Here is a 20,570-nt window from a genome sequence, read left to right as displayed (position 1 = left end):
TTAATATTTATATTGCAGTAGTGCCTAATTGGGATCGAACGAGGCTGTGTGCAAACACGTAAGACGACACAGTAGTCCCTCTACCCCCAAAAGAATTTGTAATTTAAAAAGACAACAAATATGGGGCTGCAAGAAAGGAATGCAACATACCAAAAAAGTGCTCAGAGGATTATCTTGTTAGCACTGCCTTTGTTTATAGGGATGGGGCCGGGCCAAGGAAATGGTGAGTGGAGGATGGGTTTGAGGCAGTAACATGGTGGGTGGGAAGACCAAAAGTCCTGAAGCAGAGGTAGACTGGTAGTCAGTGAGAGACGAGAGCACTCAACAGCCAATCAACAAAACAAAAGTGAGAAGAGGGGGGCTTGCTGGTTCCTATGATATCAGGAGCCTGGTGGGGGTGTGATAACTCTGTTGCTCCCGCCTGGAGAGAGAGGTTGTCCTGGGGGATGGCCCTTTAAGACCGATTACGTTGATAATGGTTTACCTGAGACAGAGCTGTTCCAAAGGCACTCTTTGTATTTCGGGTAACTGCTGCTTTATAAGCTGGTGATTGTAGTGATGGCTACTGAAAAGATGAAAGCAGACTCCAGAGGCTACGCGCCCTGCCCGCCCTTTCCTTTGCAACGCATTAGCTTTGGACACAAATGTGTCTTCCAGACTTTCCATTCCTTTGCTGGGGTCGTATCTACAAGAGGAAACAAGTCAAAATGGATGAGAATGGGAGTTTCACTTCAAGCAAGCGAAAAGCACCAACACCGAAGCTCAAGCTGAGAGGTACTATGAACTTTTGGAGGGCCATAACTACCAACACTATGGATGCATGTCTGTAATGGATGTCATGCATGGAACTCCCACTGAATCAATGGGAGCTTTGTGCACACAGTAAGTTGCAGAATGAAGCCCTTTCAGATTTTCTCCAGCTCTTTAACAGATGTGAATTCATACTCTAATGTTCTGGACAGTTTTTTTAAACAGATACCATGCAGAACACATCATCTTCCGAGATCACAGTTCCACCAGAATAATCCCAATACCTTTTCTCTTTCATTTTCCCAGAATCAATCACAAAGACCACATCGTCAATGGTGATGGATGTTTCTGCAATGTTCGTAGATATGATGATCTTGGTAACTCCTACAGGAGGCTTCAGGAACACAGACTGCTGGTCTTCACTGGACAGTGAGGAATGGAGTGGATAAACAACACAGCTAGAAGAGAAAGATGAGCGCATGCTTATCTTTGCCAACCTTTCTTCCTCCCAACATCTGCCCATTCGTACAACTTTAGCCCAGAGTACTGTAGGTTGTACCTTCCCATTCTCAGAATGGAGCCCATGTGCAGCCCATGTCCCCTGTCCCAACATTGGAATGTCCTGCCACAACTTCAGAATGGGGACTCCAAGGGCCATGGATTGTGGGATAGACATGTTCCTCGCTACATTTCACTGTTAGCTCTTCTGGTGGATATAATCACCAGGCAGAATGCAGCGCACAGAGTTTACTTGCAAATATCCAGTAACTGGATTTGGCTGCTGACATAGAAGTGAGTCTGGAGCTCGAAGGAGCAAAGAAAACGAGACCCCCTCCTTAAGAGTCTAACAGCAAGCTTGGTTTTCTTGATTCTCTCCATAGTTCCATCAGCCCTTAGACTGAACAGATCCAGTCTCTTAAGTGGCACTGTGATAGGGTTCCATACCCCACCTTGCACTGGCCATGGGGAGCAGGCCTTTAAAATATTATCGGGGGGAAAGGACACTCTCGGTGGGGGACTGGGTTTCAGAGCTGGAGCTGGGTTGAGGTCTCTGCTGAAGGGTCCTGAGAGCAGAGCTCTTCTGAGCAGCTAAGTGGGAGCCCACTGTCTTTCCCCAAAGCCGGTGAGGGATTCTGCCAAGATTTGTGCCTTGTAGGGTTCTGCTGTCTTTCTATCCCCATAAGCCCCTTCCGTATTTACTCACCAGAAAGCTTAAGGAGCCTGGTAGTGATAGGGTCTGCATGCCTAAGGCAACACATGTGTCTATGATTTGCTATCACTGGCCAAGGGCTTAGCTAGGTGCTTTTTGAAAGATTGAAATTAAAACAGTATGTACAACCAGGGCTGCCACCAGATTTACACAAGTCATTCTGTGGGTGTCACTCTATTCCACTGAGAAATTTGGTCACCACAACACATCAGGCTAAGGTCACTCAACCTAACCAGGAGAATTACTTCTTATTTAAATGCAATGTTTAGATTGTGATCTAAATATGCATGGGACAGCTTCCCTCCAAGTATTAGCTTATTTTTCCTAACTCTTGATTTTCTTCCTCATCATTCGCACAAAATGTAGAATGTTTTACCTTAGAAATACCCAATACTTCACAGTGTTAAAAACTCAGATGTTTTTGAAGTGCAAAACAGGGTAAAAGAAAGTTAGACTCTACGTTTTTCAGCCTTCCATTGGATAGCCTTAGCTAGTGCATGAAGACCCACTGCAAACAGCACATAAAGACTATCTAGGTTCTTATCCAACAATTACCGTGGTATCTGACTGCCTCCCAAAATTCTAAAGTTATATTTACCTTGGTCACCAAAACTGCAACTTTCCCTTCCCCAGTTTGAGGAAACGGGACTAGAACTTACATCGCAAATATGCTAAATATGCCACTGTGCTAACTCAAAGGACCTTTCCAAATGGAACAGAAATGGAGATTATGGCATCTAAGCCTTCTCCATCACCAGCTGTCTCAAACAGTAAGTAATCTGCACTTGTAACTGGAGACAGATATCAGAGTTTGAGTAGAAGGTAATTTTTTTTAATTGGTTTCTTTACCCTTAATTTAACTTCAACACACTAACCATTTTGGGACACTAGACTTACCGTTTACTATGTCTATTATTGAAAAGGGCATTAGACTGTAGCTGTTCATAAAGCATCTTAATTTCTGCAAGACCAGGCAAAAATATCAGTACAGCACCTGTATATATAGGGGGAAAGAAAAGAGTCAATAGAAGAGTTCAGCTAAAATGCACTATTACACTTCGATATTACTGCAGTGCACAAAGGCCCCAGTCAAAACTGGAGCTCCATTTTGCTACGCGCCATATAAACTCACAAGCAGCAATGACCCCGTCCCAAAAAATTTACAATCTAACCAGACAAGACAGATAAAGACGTCAGCATACTGTCAAAGGTACATCTCTTTGTTATAGCTTTTGAGCTGGCCCAGTGTACCCATCTGCCCATCCCCATAGAAATTAGGGGCCTCCCCATTCTGATAGACTCAATGTCCTCGGATAAAATTGGAAGTTATGGAAATTATGTTTTGGATGAAAGCGTCAGCTTGGCACAATCTACACAAGCACATAACTGTTACACGTATTCCCTGTTATACAACCCACAATGGACAGTCAGGTTACCTGGTGGGTAAGAGTGTTTCCCACTGACTATCCACTCCAGCAGGGACTCTATTAATTCCAGATTAACTTTGTCTAAGTCCATGGCAGCCATCGTTTTTAGCACTGATTTACTAATCCCTGAAAGAGAAATTGGTGAGTTGGTGTCTCATAAAAGAGCATACACTACACAGTTAACTGAGAAAATGGCCACACAGAGGATCAGCAACCTTTCACCAAGCAGGATCCTGCATCCCTGTAGATATGGCTGAAGGGTACAGTAAGTGTAATACCTCTGAGTGCAGTCTGCCCTGCCCTCCCCCATTCACAGTCTCTCTCTTCATTCATTCCTCCCCTTGACTCCTCCTTATTAACTCTACCACTCCTCCCACTCTCCTCTCCTCTCCCTCACCCCCTATTGGGTCTCATATACTCCCAATGCACCACACTTCCTGTGTGCCACATCCCATGAATAAACACATTGGGGCCAGCCCAGCACTGCTCACTCCCACTGGTACCAGGCAGGAGTTGGGAATGCCATGGGGGCAGCCCAGGACTGACACCAGAGGTCTCCTGGACCCCGCACACAAACTCTGTCCTGCCTCCTCCCAGTATTTCATTTCTTAAATACAACAGACCCCAAAAGCCCCTTACTCTTTTGGGCTACTACAATCTGCCCCACCCCCACCAGAAGATGCAACCCCAGAACTGTACATGAAGGATTACAATGAAAAGAAGGAGGAGTGGATAACACAATGCAGCCTTATCGGGTCACTATTTTGCAAGTCAATATACACCCCAGTGGAGTCCATCTATCGAACCTAAATCTCCCTTGCTGCAGATGAAGACAATTACCTCTTATCCTGCCGTCAGTGGACATGGAGAACAGTTGATCACCGTCGTCTTTAACAACAGCCCTTCATATATTTGAATATTTTTATAGAGTCGCCCACAAGCCTTCTTCTCTCAAGACTAAACATGCCCCGTTGTTTTTTTTTTTAAAACCTTTCTTCATAGGTCAGGTTTTCTGAACCATGAAGCCTCAAATTATGAAAATGCGTGTAGTATACTTTACAACACATTCAAGAGTACCAGCTGGGTGTGTAAATATGCTTTTAGGGATGAGAGAGAGAGCGAGATTACCTTTGTATCGTATCAGGAGTTGTTTAAAAGTTAATTGCTGGTCTGGGACTGAATCCTTGACAGTAGTGTCATCCTCTAGGAGGTGAGAACATCTTAGATCTTCCTCTACTTCTTCTAATGCAGTTCTCTTGCGTCTTGCTTTAAGTTTTTCTTCCGGACCTCGCTTCGTGTTGTTCATGTACGGACTACCATCCTCTAAGACATACCTGAACATGACCAGAGAGAATTCAGTCATAGGGAAAGCTGTTTGTACAGCCTGCCCTTTAAATTAAGCTTTCAAGGTATTATGCCTTGCCCATTACCATGGTACCTGCATGCCTTACAAATTTGTATAAAGAATATGAGTGGCTAATCATAGCCCTGACTTCTCTTTTCTGTCACTCCTACTAGGAGCAGGTAGGAGTGCTGGGAATGTAACATCACTCTTAGCATAAGTAGTTAGCACATATTGTAAAGCTTGAATGGTCCTTTAGAATATGTCCTAACTACTTATGCTAAACAATCTGTTCCACCTTGCATGAAGCTGTGATGTTTGGGGTACCTTTCCCAGGCCTGGAGAAGAGCTCTGTGGGGCATGAAAACGCTCTCACCAAGAGAAGTTGGCCCAATAAAAGATACTGTCTCACCCACCCAGTCTCTCTAATATCCTGGGACCGACACAGCAACAACTATGTTGCATACAACAATGGAACTATTCCAAAGGGCAGTTACTTGTGAGAATGCGGTCAATGATTTCATACCTTGTGACTGCAATTACATCTTCCAGAAAAAACTGATCCACAGGGAATGTCCGACCTAAAGAAAAAAATTAGAATGTTAAAGCAAAATGCGAGCTACAATTTCAGGAGTGGAGGTCAGGGGAGGGCTAGCGTTTACAATTTCTCACACTGTGTTTCACCACTTCACCCCTTGTCCCACCTTCGTGAACTTAACAGCACTATGGAGATTCTTTTAGAACTATACTGCAATTGGGAACACAACTCAGTCCAGAACAAATGGCTGACGTTTTTCAAGAACACTGCTGGCATTCACCCAGTTTACACAAAGAGGATTCCTGTAGCAAGGTAATTTGGTGCAGTATTAGAATTATAGGAAGCAATGTATTTCCATCTAGTTAGGTATTTATATCACGCTCAGTGGGATATCTGAGCATTGTATAAATATGCATACATCCAAATGGGGGCCTACACGTACACCTGGATACTCGATCCTCTCCCCATTTACCAGAACGGAAGGGACTGTTTTTTCCTGTTTTGCGGAAGCTATGTCAAAGAGCTGGGTCTTGCAGATAAAGTTTCTTGCCATTCTTGGCTCTTGTAGGAGTTCCAGAGCTGTAGGCCAACCATCAAGAAGGCTGTCTCCAGGTCTCCTTGTCATAGAAAATTCCATCATTCGGAGAACTGCAGCAAGGTCAGGCTGTCTCTGAAATTTTTGAGGATCATGACCAGCACCTTTAACTTGATCGGATATTTGATGGATAGCCAATGACCTGTGTTAGTCAGCAGGTGGGTTGCTGCGTGTTGCACCAGCTGGAGTTTTAGTAGTTATGGTTTCATTCTCATATAATAAATATGTCGCAATACTGAAGGTCACATCTGTGACTGAGTCCGCATCTGGCAGAATGGGACAATATCTCCTGGCCAGCCAAAGGGGATAAAAGGCATTTTGTGCTGCTATTGCTAACTGACTATCCAGTCTCAATGGGAAGCCCAAGAGAACAACTGGACGTAAATCATGGACAATTGGGCAGACACACACTACTGAGAGTGGCAATGTGGCATAACGTAACTCTTCGAAACGTGTCCAATACTATCACCTCTGCTTTATCTGGGTTTAGCTACAAACACCTGCTCTTCATCCAGGCCCTGTGCTTACGGGGGAATATCATCTGCTAAAGGAGCAAGTCACCTTCAAAAAAGGCTCCAACTAAAAAGATGAATTGCTTGTTTACCAAATTCTGTTTAAAAAAAAATTGCAGCAAAGCATTTTAATCGTTACTATTCTCTATATTTTAAATGAATTTAGTGAACGCTGCAACTAAATCCCCATCTTCGTATTTGATCTACTGAGAATGCAGGGGCTGAGGGTATGGGTGTGTATGCAGCATACTGTTCCTAAGAAAGGAAGGTATTCTTGGTGTTGCGCTAAGCAGCAATGCCTGCTGTCCATAAAGCAGCAGGGTTAATAGGACTTTGGCGGAAATGAGATCTAACCAAGAAAGAGGGACATTTTTAGAGACAAAATAAGGCTTCTTGAATGCACATAGGTACGACAGCAGCCTAGGACCAGTGTTATATGTCCTGAATTCCTCTTGCCTGCAAGAGCTCTACTGTGGCTTCTGGAAGAGAGCCAAACGGAAATTGCCTGGTGTGGGAAATGTGTGCCTCATGCTAGAGATGCACGGCTAAAAGATAGAAAATGAACAAAAAATAGCACTGAGCTCATGTCAATAGAAGACAATGATATTTCTCAAACATCATAAAATATATTGATGTTACATATTTGTAAGTGGGTCTTATGCCAAACTATATGTAATGGTACATTATTTGATGGACAGATTCTTGTAGGCAAACAGACTTGCAGTTTTATAAAGTAAAAATAAACAAATGGTACATTTATTCTTTAGGTTCATGCCTAGGCTGCCCTTTATAGCCTGCGGTATGATCACTGCCAGGGGCTGGGAAATCCTCAGCCTGACACCCTTACCCCTAAACCAGACATTGTTTGCAACCTCTATCCCTAAGCTAAACAGTGCTATTATTCATAAGTAACATTGTAACATACACTAACAGAGAAACACGCCCCACTCCATTGTAAAATTTCTCAACTAAGCTGAAACCAAGCCAGTAAAATAACTCGTAATGTATAATAAAAAAATAACCGTTCTTCACCTGGTATGTTAATAACTGGACAGGAGTTAAAGTACTGAGAGAAAAGCTCTGCATTCAAGGTGGCACTCATTAGTATAATACGCAGGTCTGGCCTCTGAAACATAATATCCTTCAAAACCAGCAGCAAGAAGTCACTGAAGAAAACAAGCAAAAGACATCTGAATTTCTTCAGTGTTAATTTCCAAATCTCTTCTCTCTCTAGTCTGCTCCCTTTCCTGGGGTCTCCACCAGCATGGCAATACCACCATGTCAAGCTGTACTCACAATAGTGCCTCTCTGGTTATGGCCTTTAGCTAGGAATTTGGTAAGTTACTGTAAGTGACCTTGGGTTACAATTACCTACTTTTCTGCTGTCCCTTTCCAGAGTGTCTGGATTCCTTGGTATATTTACTTAGATTTAAGCAATACAAGCTCTTGGTGCCCTAACAGCTAATTAAGCTGATGATAACATAGTAACCGCCACCCAACAATATTAAATAACCCACACACACAAATTAACTCAGCCAGCCAGTAAATCAAAGCAGCAGACAACCCCTTTCTGCCCCTCTCCCCATAGAAGCATTCCCACCATCTTCACCAAAAAACATGTCAAGTACATAGCTTTTGCAGGAGGCCTAGGTGGTCATCAAGTGCAGCTGGTTTGTGAACTGGGGGAAAGCGAGGTGGAGGGGAGGGGTATCCAGTCCTGTGGACCCTCCCAAGGAACGCTCTTGCCAGCAGCCCCCTCTCTTTTATAATGAAGAGGCTCGAGCATCTCCAGTGACTACAGCAGTGTCAGTATGTTGTAGGGAGAGCGGTGGTTGCAGGCAGGCAGGATCCAGGACGTACAGAGCTTTCCAGGGGATGACCAATGCTTTTAAACTTACCCAGTGACCATCCACATAGCTGTAGCTGGCCAGGTAGTACTAAAAGCATCTCGCGTGGAGGATCTTAAGGAGTGCCCCCCATCCCTTCTTCTCTGGTTTTAGAGCTACCAACAGGCCTAGCCCCTTACCAGCTGGTAAGAGGGGTGTGTTTGGGAGAGGTTGGATTAGGATAGGGGGAAGAATTAGGAAATTCTGGTCTGGGAAAGCCCAGAAGTGTGGGCGAGCCCCATTTGGGGTGTTCTACTTGGGAGGGGTCTTTAGGACTTCCAGAGGCAGCATGTGGAGAATTAGTGTAGTTGGGGGACAGCAAGCTGAAACAGGGAAGAGATAGTGACCTAAAGAACCCACCTCCGTTGTCCCTCCTGTCCCATCCTAAAACTTTCCTTAAAATGTGACTGAAAGCGTGAGGGTTGACCGATGTGCCTTCTCCTCAAGGAGCTGCCACAGCACAAACAAATCCCTTAGTCTCCAGGGAGAGAAAGACCAGGAGCAGTAACCACACTCTCCCATATGGCCGTGCATGCAGAGTACTGCCAGAAGCCCATCACACTGGCTGGAGGCCCTTTGACTTTCGTAGTTTGTTACTCAGTCATCTCAGTGCTCACCTTCATGTATTTCCTTTTCAGGTATGGAAAAAGGAACTACTTACCTCTCTTCTGTTCTTTCATGAACTTCATCAACAACAACATGGGTGATTCCCTGTAAAGTCATGTCTCCTTCTAGTCTTCTCAGCAGCACTCCAGTCGTGCAGTACAACAATCTGGTAGCCAGTGACTGGAACAGTAAGCAAGGACACACAACGTTCAGTGGAATTTTAAAAGTTTAACAGCTTTCCTAATACAAAGTCTAGCGAGAGCAGGTTGCCATATGGCACGCATGTCCAACCTGAACATTTCTTGCTTCAAGCAGGAGCAAGCAATTTTTCCTCTCACCTTACCCTTAATTCAACTTAAATGCAGTTATCCGGTCCTTATCACAGAGACGTTTTGCAAGAGGACAATGACATATCTACACTATCTCATCTAAATCTTTCCTGCTTCCATAGCTGCATGTTAAACACTTGACCATTTGTCTCCATCAACGAAGGTGAGAGCTATTGTAAGGGAGATGGGACTGGCTCTGGAGGAAGAGGGCTGGCCATTTGTGTTTCTGGTCTCTATTCGATTGACTAATGAAGGATTACAGAATCGTTCATGACTGATGCATATTTTGCCCTATGGGACAGAATGAAAAGGTGTTGCAATTATGGTCAACATCAGGGACAGAAAAAAAGAGCAAGGTTAAAATTGCAAGGCTCAAGTTAAGAAGGGATGGACAAAACAAACTAAAAATCAAACCTTTTGCAAAACAGTTGTAAACTGATCTGTTTTGTTTTTCACTCAAAACTTACTTTAGATTTTGTTCAATCAACTTTTTAGCTTCAGATCTTTGACAGTCTTTATTTTAGATTTGACTTTACTTCTGCAATTTGTATTGATGCAAAATTTGTCAAATGTGGATGACAGGAGAAATCAAATGGCAGATATAGCTTTAAAATACTAAGTCTGCTTTATCCAAGAAAAATGTTAGAAAAGGGGGAATGGATGTCCGACAGAATGTCACTAGTAGGAAGTTAGCTCAAATTCTGCCCACATCACTAAGGACTGAAGTGCTAGGCTTTGATTCCGGCTTAGTGACTAATGAAAGTGATTTCAGTCCAGTTTCCAGAGGACAAGTGTTCAGGTCACAAAACCCACTATCAGTGCTGATTTCATTGTCGGCCACCTCTGCAGGGAGGCTACCCAATGAACATACACTAAGACTATTGCTACCGCTGTCTCATCCTAGAAGGCGTGCCTGACAATGTGGCTCGAGGCAAAATGGCAAGGTAGCATGGGGAAGCTCACACTGCTCTGGTCATACTGTATGAATCTTGTGGATAAAGGACTACATCTCTAGGACAGCCAGTCTGCACCTTTTACAGCTAATACACACAGTTTAAAAGAACTAGATGAAAAAACAGGCAAAGCATACAAACCTTTACACTTTCTAAGCGGATCTGGTATCCCACAGTAATCCCAACTCTTTCTGTTCTCTCCTTGGATACGCGTTCAGCTACAGAAATGGCAGAGATCCTGCGAGGCTGAGTGCATACGATATTGGCTACCCTATTTGGAGGACCCCTCAGTGAAGCATCCAAAATAAACTGAGGAATCTGAGTGGTTTTCCCACAGCTGCATGACAAAAAAAATAATTAAATGTTTAAAAAAATGTCTTGTCAGAATGAGTTAGGAGGTTGGATTCCAATGTGTATTTCCTTGCTTTTATTAGTTTGGGTCACACTTCATGTAAAATTCCTTAATTCAAAATTCATCTACGATTGAAGTAATTTAACATCAATGAATTATGTACCCGAGCACCTGATCATTGCAGAACACAGACTGTACAATTAAACTTTAGATATGCCTTCCCATGTATCGTTTGAAACTAGAAGGGTGTGTGTAAATCGCATCCTTACCCAGTCATGCCACTCACAACAAGCACCTGATGCTTAGTCAGCAAATCAAGAATGGTTTCTCTTTCTTCCCACGCAGGGAGATTCTGTCTTTCTTGCAACATGGACTGGAAGTGCCTAGAAGACTGACAAACATAATTAAGAGAAATTGATCTCTTTGGTTACGCGCCTCAAATCCTGCCCTAGATTCACAGATTCAGATGAGAATTATGATCTACTCTGACCTCCTGCATAGCACACGCCATAGAATTTTACCCAGTAATTCCTGCATTAAATCCATATTTTGTGGCTGAGCAGGAGCATACCTTTTAGCAAGTCATCCAATTTTGATTTAAAGACTTCAAGTGATAGAGCATCACCCACTTCCCTTAGTAAGTTGTTCCAAAAGTTAATTGCTTGTTAAAAATGTACACCTTATTTTTAGCCTGAATTTATCTAGCAACAGTTGCTATGTAAGGCAATCTTTCCTTAAACTGCACGAAGTAAAAGGAGGGTTTAAAAAGTTTACTCTCTCATAGTAAGTGGAAAGCTTCCTGTGGCGAGCATGGGGGCCCAAATCATCAATTCCTGCAGCCTTTAAGATTTCTTTTATAAAAATATTAAGGTCAAAATTTTGCAACTTTCAAAGCTGTGAGCAGAGAGACAAAACTGCATTTGTTTATATTCAGTTTGCATCGGGAAGATTTATCTTTACAAATAAAAGCTAGAAACTTAGGCCAATATTTTCAACCTGGGGGGCCCAAAGTACCCCGTAGGCACTTTTGAAAATTGCACCCTTAAGCTATATTTAAGTTCTTAATCAAACTGGCATGTTTTTCAAATGTGCCAAATACCTCCAGCTTCCATTAACTCCAAATATATAGTGTTTCCTTCCTGTTCTCTCATATGCACTCTGCCATAGTACATGGTCTTATCTTCTAATGCCGATGATTCATTTTCTATCGGGGAAGTTTACAGATTTGTTAACTTTGCCTAACAGGAGTTGTAAGGATTTCCAAAAGAGAAACTCTCACATGCAGTGTATTGGCTACAGTAGCATTTCTGCAACTGCACGAGTTACAATTCTGGCCAACACCTATTGCTAAAGCAGTAAAATTTACTAGAATACTGGTCGCCGTATTACCTCGATTTCAAAGAAAATCAGCCTCTTCTTTAAATAATGCAAAATTAGAAACAAATCCATGAAAATTCAAGCGCTCTTACTGTCTGCAATGGTGTTACAAATGTCTAAAATGGTCGTTCTCAAATTGTGGTCTGAGGATCACCTGCTGCAGGCAGAACCTTCAGGTGATCCACAGAATGGAGCATTTTGAGAGGCAAGCAGTGTAGGCCTGGGATAATAGGAAGGAGAGGATCACGAGAAGAGCTCTACTGTAAGTATACGGAATTAAAGAGCTGGAGAACCACTGGCCTAACAAAAACGTGATCTACACAGCATCTGATAATAGATAAGTTATGGCTTCCTAAACAGTTCAGGTCATAAGGAGCCACTGTCATTCAGACAGCTGGGAAGAATCAATTTAAGCAGATTTTCCTTTTCTGAAAGACAAGCACAGAACTGTTGCAAAACAAAGCTTCTACACTCCGAAGTCCCATTATGAAGTCCTGTGGAGCAGTATAACTCAACAAGTCACCCCTTATTAAAATTCAAAAGGAAATTATTATACTTCAGTATAATATACTGAAGTATATTATATATATAATATATTATACTTCAGTATACTTCTCAAGCTATTTAAGATTCTGAGCTCTCTAAGGCATGGACCAGCTCTTCATACCATTTAAGTCTGCATAGCACAACGCAACCCAAACCAGTTGGGGCCACTGGACTCTATTCTACTACAAATGTTAACTAATAACAGTGTAAAATTCCAGTGTAATTAACTGTGCACACACAGTACAGCAGGAAATGTTATTCTTGTTTATGCTCTCAAGTATAAGGACCGATTCCTTATAAACCTAGCTGTAGAACTGCGTCTGCAGTTATCCAACAAAGAAGTCTAATCTGTTTTCTAACAATATAGTAGAACCTCAGAGTTAAGAACACCAGAGTTACGCACTGACCAGTCAATCACCACTCACCTCATTTGGAACCGGAAGTACACAATCAGGCAGCAGTATAGAAAGAAAAATAAAAAAAGATGCAAATACAGTACAGTACTGTGTTAAACGTAAACTATTCAAAAAATTAAGGGAAAGCAGCATTTTTCTTCTGCATAGTAAAGTTTCAAAGTCAATGTTCAGTTGTAAACTTTTGAAAGAACAGCCATAATGTTTTGTTCAGATTTACAAACAACCTCCAATCCCGAGGTGTTCAGAATTCTGAGGTTCTACTGTAGATGAAAGTGTTCTAAACAATCTGTTATCTTATCTCCTAGCAAAATAACTAATTTTGCACTTAGCTGAATAGCTTGAGAGGCAGTTTGTCATTTAAAATAAATATCACAAAGTCAGAATACAAATGGATCTTTTTTTTTTTTTTTTTGCACTGTACCTGCTTTATTCGGAATTGCTTGCAGATTTTAACATTTTCATTATACACAGACTTTGCCTGCATGTCATACTTTCTGGAAAGCTTCTTCTTGAGGTTCACATAACTCTCATTCTCCACAATAACTGTTTCAGGCTCCTCTTCCTCCTCATCGTCATCATTCTCAGGTTCAGACTCTTCTGTGACTTGAGACAGAAAAAAGCATCTTAACATTCAACTCTCTGCAGAGATTGAGACGCACACTGGTTTGAGGCCTGGGACTTCCTATATTCAGTCCTGGACCACTGTCCAAAAAAAGCAGTTCTACACCAAGTGACCAGTTGGCCCTAAGTTTTAAGATCCAACATTACCAGAGCTAGAAGCAAATGTTTTATAACATAAAAAAACTGATTTGAAAACCAGACTAAGATTCAGTTTCCGAAACCCAGCCACATCTACATCTGAGCTGTTGAAAAGAGTAACCTTGTTTTTAGATGTTTTTAAAATGTAATGGGAAGGTCACATTGCCACTGTCCATGCGCTCAAAAAGAATGGTGTAGGAGTTTTTTTCCCAAGAAAGTTCACCGTAGAGAAGAGACCAGCTCTGGAACATTCCATCTCAACAACTGAGTTTTGGAAAGTTATGAGTAGTTCCAGACAGAGGACTGGAATAGAGTCTTTATTTGTAGGTAAGGCCCTGTGCACATCACAATTTCACAGACTGTGCAGAAATCAACACTGCAATTTTTCCAACAGCAGGGACGCAGAAAGGTGCATCCGCACAAGCTGGTCTTGTGCTCAGGGCAGCTTGCTGCATGCAGCAGCAGCAGCACGGGGGCGGGGGTGAGGACGGACAGCAGGCTGGATGGGGACTTGGTTTTATCCGGTTTTATGCAAGGCACAGCAGCCAGCGCTGCCGCCACGTGGAACACACAGCCACACTGAGCACAAGACCAGTGCATGAAGATGCCCGTTTCCACTTATCTGCTGCCTGAAAAAAAACGGATGCAGTTTGTGGAGGGGAGGAGAGAGGAACAGATTCAGTGGCCTGTTTTATGTGAGGCACAGCACCCAGCGCTGCCACTGCTTGGCACGTGAATCACCATTGCCTCGGGAGGAGGACACGGGGAGGCAGAAGCGGCCATCCGTGCCCACCAGCCTTGTGCTCAGTGCGGCTTGTAGCACACACTCCAAGCAGCAGTACCGCTGGCTAGTGTGCCTAGCAGACAACAGGCTGCTCCGCTCGCCCCCAGAGTGCTGCTCCAGCATGGCACCGCCATGCACTATGCGCCTGAGACCAGGGCTTCTGCCTCCCTGCTGCTGGAAGAGTCCAAGCAGTTTGAGAGGGACTCAGCAGCCATGCGTATTCTGTGAAAAAAAGCGACACTTTCCCGTGACACTGCCGTGAATCTTCAAAAGATTATCCAGGATGTCCACGAGGCCTTACGTATACAGGGCGACTGCCACTCCTGTGACCAATAATGTGGTCCGACGACTCTCTCTGCTTATAGTTACTGCCTGTGTAATCCATCCACATTGCTCCACAGTATGGAGCAATTTTACAAATGAGAGATATCATTAGGAATGTTATAAAACTGGGTGAAACACCTGCTCAGCCTTAACTCCAGCTTTATGAAGTCTTTCTATTTTTTGCCTAGGAATTTTTAAAGTTTTTAAATGTTTCAAAATCGGTCAGTAACAGAAGCACTGGGACAAGCAGTCTGACCTTCACTCCCAACCTTGGCTTTAGCCTCTAGACCGTACTCCCACCATCAAAAGAAAAGCTTTTATGACACTGTCCTTACCTTCTGACATGCAATTTGAAACAGGTGAACTATCTGGAAACGCTTGTTTATGACAGTCTGTACGGGTTCTTGTTGAGGGCATGTCCAGCAGGGACATAGGAGGGACACTATACTTGTGGTAAGTATTAGTAAGTAACTCAGTTATTTCTGATTCATCCTCTAAACAGGTTATTAAAGAATACACAACTGGTTCATTAGCCTCTGCAGACATCAAGGCCTTTCCATAGAGGAATTCAGCAATGTGTAAACGATAAGCCAGAGGTAGATTCTCATTGGTGGAATAAAATGCCACAATGGGTGCCTGATATGGGTATTTGTTATCCTCAGGAAATCTGATTTCAAGTTCGTACAAAGGAGAGGTATCGCCATTAGATCTGAGGTGAGCGTCATCCACAGAATTCTGTAATGTTCTTGGCAGGTGCTTTGGAGGAGTCTCATGTTGGAATTTGCATCTTGAGCCAAACTTGCAGCCCCCTTGAAGGTAAAATTTACAGACTTTATTTAAAGTCTGTTTTTCCACATCTTTGGCAGCACTATCCCTTTGTTTGGATTTGCTGACTTTATTTGTTAGGTGCTCCAGTTCCAATCCAAATATCCAAACTCTGTTTTTAATTCTTTCTACAAAGTTTTCTCCATAGATTGAATGGAGAGCAAAAGCCTCTTCTTGCCTTTGTTCCAAGCATTCTTCTATACTGGCCTGAACAGCTGCTTCTGAGATTTGCATCCTCTCTCCGTATTTTTCTGAAAAGCACTGCAACAGCAAGTGTTCCAAGGATGCCCCAATGTTACCATTGCAGGATCTTAGAATTGTCCGACAGCGCTCATTATCAAAGCCATACCTACAGCAGAATGGAGGAAAAAATTGCAAAAGGCAATGACAAAAAAGCAATGAAATATGAAGTAACTGCAGATCTATTCAATTAAACTAATTTAATATAAGCTTATACGGAATAAGACATCATTACTATTTTGTTTGAAATATTTTGAGAGAATTTTAGTGCTCATGGGAGGTGCCAGACTGGCAACTATGAAAACAGAAGTCCACTGTTTAGCCAGTCCATGATGGATTCACCCATTCAGTGAACCTTCCACATTTCAGAAAGTAGCTCATGACAGCTACAGGATTATTAAACCATACAGTGCAAAGTCAACTCTTCAGAAAAAGTTTAGTTACTTAGAGATAGAAAGCTTCCACATACAAAAAAATAGCTGATGACTGCTTACAAGGTACCCTGTGTGAACTATAATGACAAAGGAATTCTACGTTGTATAGAAATATTTGCTATTTGCCCATTGGAACTGCCAAAATTGAATACAAATACTTTCCATTTCCATTGACTATCCTGAATATTAGATTTTACAGTATCTATTTCTGTTTCTTTGAGAGACAACTGAAACCACCAAACGTAGCTACTGCTGCAAGACTGGAATGATTTAAGTGTTATTTTAAGCGCATTCACAAAAGGGCTGATTCTGTTAGTCCTCTGCATGCAGAATTTCCACCGAAGTCAACGAGAGTACCAAGCACTGAGGGCTTAAAGTACAGTTTCCAGGAGTGCAAGCGTATTATTTATTATGAACGGAATCACCTGGAAAGTTTATGCACAGCAAATGAAGACACCTCACTTTCCACCATTTTGTGTTCATCTGGTTCAGAAACCATCCTTGTAGTTACTTCAGAAATCTCTTCGTCTGCTGACCAGCAAAGCACGTCATCAAAATAATCAGGTTCATCATCACCATCTGATGCAGCCATTCTGATAAAGAGATATCAAATCAATAATAGCATTATACATTTTAATTAGGGGTGGGTGTGTGTGTGATTCAAAATTATGGTGTTTCAAATAAAGGGAAAATTTAATAACATGCTGCTTTTATTTAGAATAGCTTGTCTGCTAAAATGTTATACATTACACATAACTGAGTTATGGCCACCACTAATTGGCAGAATGCAATTTCAAGAGCAAAAATATTGTACGCAGCAAACATTTGAAATGATGATTTTTTAAAATAATTCTTGTCCACAACTTAGGAATCCTGGCTACATTTCCTAGAGAAGTCAAGAATTTCTATGGATCTGTTACAGGAGTGCAAAGAAATCAAAAACCTTCAAGAATGACCATCAGCAAAACAGGGAAGATCAAATTTGATATTCCTGATCATTCTGAAGTTAATAAAAAATAAGGACTTCTTTATACTTCATAAAGCACAACAACAACAAAAAAGAAAAAGGAACAAAGCCATTTTCTGCTTTTCAAGTCAACTCTAAAGAAAAAAGGAACAAGCAATTACTTTTGGAAGTGGTGGTAAATCAGAGTGCTTAAAAACATTAGAATGGTGCACATTTTCTAACAATTTACATTTGGATAGTTCCTTTCATCTAAAGAAATCCCAAAGCACTTCAGACACCACACAATGCTACCGTGAGGGAATGATCTCTGGTGTGGAACACAGTAGCCATTTCATAGCAACAGTAATATTACACACCAGTTTGCCAAAAGGAAAGGAAGAAATTTTTTTAGGAAACCTATTCCAACATAGCAACTATGGAAATATATAGTACAGATGAGTTGTGGGGTTTTTTGGCTCCCGACTTTAAGGCACATCATTACATATTACAACAGTGCCCAGTGAATGATGGAAAAGGTTAGAGGCTTTCACATGCAAAATATTTCTCCTCTAAGCAAAGGTACACACGTAAAAAAACTGATCTAGCCAGGAATGGTTTTGTTTGTTTAAACTAACTCGGAACCAGCAGCCAGCTCTTGTCCCTGCAGTTCTCGGAGGAGTTCTTTCACCCTTTGCTGATTCTCAGATGTCATATGTATGGTCTGCAGAGGCATCCTCGTTTCAGGTCTCTGTTTGCTTTGCTCCCCTCTTCTGATAACGCAGCTTGTTCTAAAAATTAAAAAAAACACCCACACACAAATTCCACGTTTATTTATGTAACTGAAATTATACAGACTAATCAGATTCCTACATCAAGAATCCAACAGAAGGATTAAAGTGAGGGCTCCCTTCAACACACAGGCACAATGGGACACTTGATTCTGTTTATGTGTTGGAGGGTCTTTAACAACAAATACACTTTTTTTGGTCTTATGTCAGATCCTCAGTGTTTTCAAGTCATTTGGCTAGATAAAATCATCAGTGGTTACAATACAGCCAAGCATGTTTAAGTATAGATTGGCTAGAATACATTTTGTGTAAAAAAAATCTGACAATAATGCATGCACACTAAGATTATATGATAAAAAGACTTTCTGGCAGACCAAAAGCTATCATACATTTGCATTAAAACATGCTTTAAACTTGGAAGCGTAAAACTTGAGGAGGAGAAGTTAGCTTTAAAGGACTGGTAATTCAATATGCAAAGCAGAACTCTTTGCCTGTAAGTTTAGATTTTTATTTTAACATGAAAATTCACTTTTTCAACATTTACATTTTAAATGGAAGCTGATTATAAGGCCTGTCCACTCTTCTTTCTAGAATTTGTACCATCTATTGTTATTTGCCAGTAAGAAGACTGCTCCAGACTAGTGTTATATAGTTGCTGTGGTGAAAATAAGTTGTACCAGAGAGAAAGAGTGCCACTAAGCCACTGCCAAAAGCAGCAGGAAGAGTGTGTGTAAATCCCAGGGAACTGAGCACAGAGTTTGGAGCCAGAGATCCTGAATCCTATTGTGCTTTTCCAACTCCTCCCTCAATTAGCCTTAAGACTTTAAAATTTACAAACATTTGCTGAGACATCCCACTACTCTATGCTGAGATTTATTTGATGGCTCACTAATTTCTGTAAACCTCACTTACCCCCATGTGTGAAATCAGGTTAACTTGCTCCGCCCTCACCTGAAGGTCAGACCAGAACTAGCGTCTGGGACTTGAAAGCTAGCAATTACAGGCAAAGTTCAGCACCAATCTGGTCATTTTAAAAGCTCCATTTAGGCACTATAATTTCACTGTGCATAACAACTACTCAGAGGTTTCCACCTTACTCTCTTCTGAAACATTATCTTCAGTGGTTAACTGCAATGAAAACTACACCAACAATTACAAAAAATGCAGCAAGAACTATCCAAACCTGCTTAACTGTGGCAAAATCCCTTGTTTAATTGCAAGAAATACAGGCCCTGATTTACAGGTTAAGGGAGGCTTTTACATTGGCGCTAACTTGAAAGAGAATAAATACACACACAAGAAGTATTTGAAGAGCATTTGTCTGTATTTCTTTTTAAGTTATTCTATGTGTATGTGCTTTAATCTAAGCTGTTTACCCAGGTTTCTTATTATGTAAAATAAGTTAACTGGAAACTTTCCCAAGTATAAGAATGCCTATTCTCTTTACATTTCCAAACATTCAAAGGTTTTCAAAAAGTGGATTTGAAGTGTCCCACAAATCTTAGTCACACAGAAAATGAATAATAATGACCTGGATGCAACTGGCAGTTCCTCAAAGCAGCAAAAATCATCCCCATCATCCCAAGTTTTGCTTGACCCTTTCTTATTTCCACCAGCATGAGATTTGTTACATTGTCCTCTGCCTCTTCCTCCTCCTCCGCTTCTGCCTCGTCCTCTTCCTCCGCCTCTATTCGGCCTTCCTCTTCTCTTCCCCGCTGAACTCATTTTCTCCTACTAAGGGGAAAAAAAAGGTTAAACAAATATTCTTATAATTATGCAATACAGTCCATGTTTCTTGGTGCACATCATACTCTTATTTATATGGTACAATAAAGGGTATTGTTAACAAATGGTCTGTTAGAAACTATGCCTTGTCTAATTCATAGGTCCGAGCACCAAGCATACTCTTCTACAACAGTTGTTGTAAAATACAGCTATGGCCTCATGGAAACTTAGAATTCACATCCATTCAGCCAGAGTCCATCGGTGCCGACCCTTAAGCATTCATGAGTGCAAGCCGGGGTTTGCACCAACTGAGCTCACCAGGAATTACCCCTGCTTGAAATACACAGACCCAATGGATCTGCATTCATCTTAGAAGGATCAGTGAGAGGCCACAGTGTTCTGCGAGGAGTCTCCTGCCTCCTTGGAAGCTTTGGCCCCACTTTTTCGTACTGCAATTCTAATGGGGACACAACGATGGAACTTTCTAGGGCACAGATGACCCAGGGACAACCCTTAAAGGGGATCTCCACTGTGGAGAGGTGTCCAGTCTTTATTACTTTTCCACCCTAAAGTTTGCAGGGCTGGGAAGGATGAGGATGCATGTTCCCCTACCTCAGCTCTTCTTTAGCCTGCTCACTGCCCTAAGTAGATATCCATATTGCTGAGTGCCTTCTGGAATCTGGGAGGATGTTACCACAGACATGGTTGTGGACCTCTTCTGTATGGGAGGGAAAGATCTGTGGGTAGAGTCCTCTCCTCTGGGAGCATACCTGGACTCTCTAAACTGAGATCTAAAGCAATCTGCATGAGGCACTGTAGTCTAGTGGAGAAGACATGAGTCTAACCATACCACTCAACCTTCAATCCTGCCATTTCATGACACAAGCCATTAAAAACCTATGACAG

The 20,570-nt window shown here is 41.9% G+C and overlaps 1 protein-coding gene across 3 annotated transcripts in view; it reads right to left on the bottom strand.

Annotated features, from left to right (window-relative positions):
• DHX57 (DExH-box helicase 57) overlaps nucleotides 1-20,570 on the bottom strand; it is a 32,331-nt gene that overhangs the window by 10,304 nt on the left and 1,457 nt on the right. The window contains exons 2-17 of one of the 3 annotated variants that reach the window (XM_073339824.2): nucleotides 20,277-20,382; nucleotides 19,471-19,673; nucleotides 17,787-17,939; nucleotides 16,631-16,798; nucleotides 15,042-15,880; nucleotides 13,261-13,442; nucleotides 10,770-10,891; nucleotides 10,290-10,485; nucleotides 8,922-9,046; nucleotides 7,407-7,540; nucleotides 5,256-5,310; nucleotides 4,516-4,721; nucleotides 3,397-3,513; nucleotides 2,858-2,954; nucleotides 1,035-1,208; nucleotides 485-685 (exon numbers count right to left, since the gene is read on the bottom strand). In XM_073339824.2, coding sequence (XP_073195925.1) covers nucleotides 485-685; nucleotides 1,035-1,208; nucleotides 2,858-2,954; nucleotides 3,397-3,513; nucleotides 4,516-4,721; nucleotides 5,256-5,310; nucleotides 7,407-7,540; nucleotides 8,922-9,046; nucleotides 10,290-10,485; nucleotides 10,770-10,891; nucleotides 13,261-13,442; nucleotides 15,042-15,880; nucleotides 16,631-16,798; nucleotides 17,787-17,939; nucleotides 19,471-19,664 — 2,963 coding nt within the window. In that variant the 5' untranslated portion in view covers nucleotides 19,665-19,673; nucleotides 20,277-20,382. The remainder of the gene's footprint in view (nucleotides 1-484; nucleotides 686-1,034; nucleotides 1,209-2,857; nucleotides 2,955-3,396; nucleotides 3,514-4,515; nucleotides 4,722-5,255; nucleotides 5,311-7,406; nucleotides 7,541-8,921; nucleotides 9,047-10,289; nucleotides 10,486-10,769; nucleotides 10,892-13,260; nucleotides 13,443-15,041; nucleotides 15,881-16,630; nucleotides 16,799-17,786; nucleotides 17,940-19,470; nucleotides 19,674-20,276; nucleotides 20,383-20,570) is intronic. The other 2 variants (XM_073339822.2, XM_073339823.2) reach the window with 2 other exon arrangements.

Source organism: Lepidochelys kempii, chromosome 3 (assembly GCF_965140285.1).
Source record: "Lepidochelys kempii isolate rLepKem1 chromosome 3, rLepKem1.hap1, whole genome shotgun sequence".
Classification (NCBI taxonomy): domain Eukaryota; kingdom Metazoa; phylum Chordata; order Testudines; family Cheloniidae; genus Lepidochelys; species Lepidochelys kempii.
Note: the sequence above shows the minus strand (reverse complement) of the source record. Positions and strands in the feature narration are given on the sequence as shown.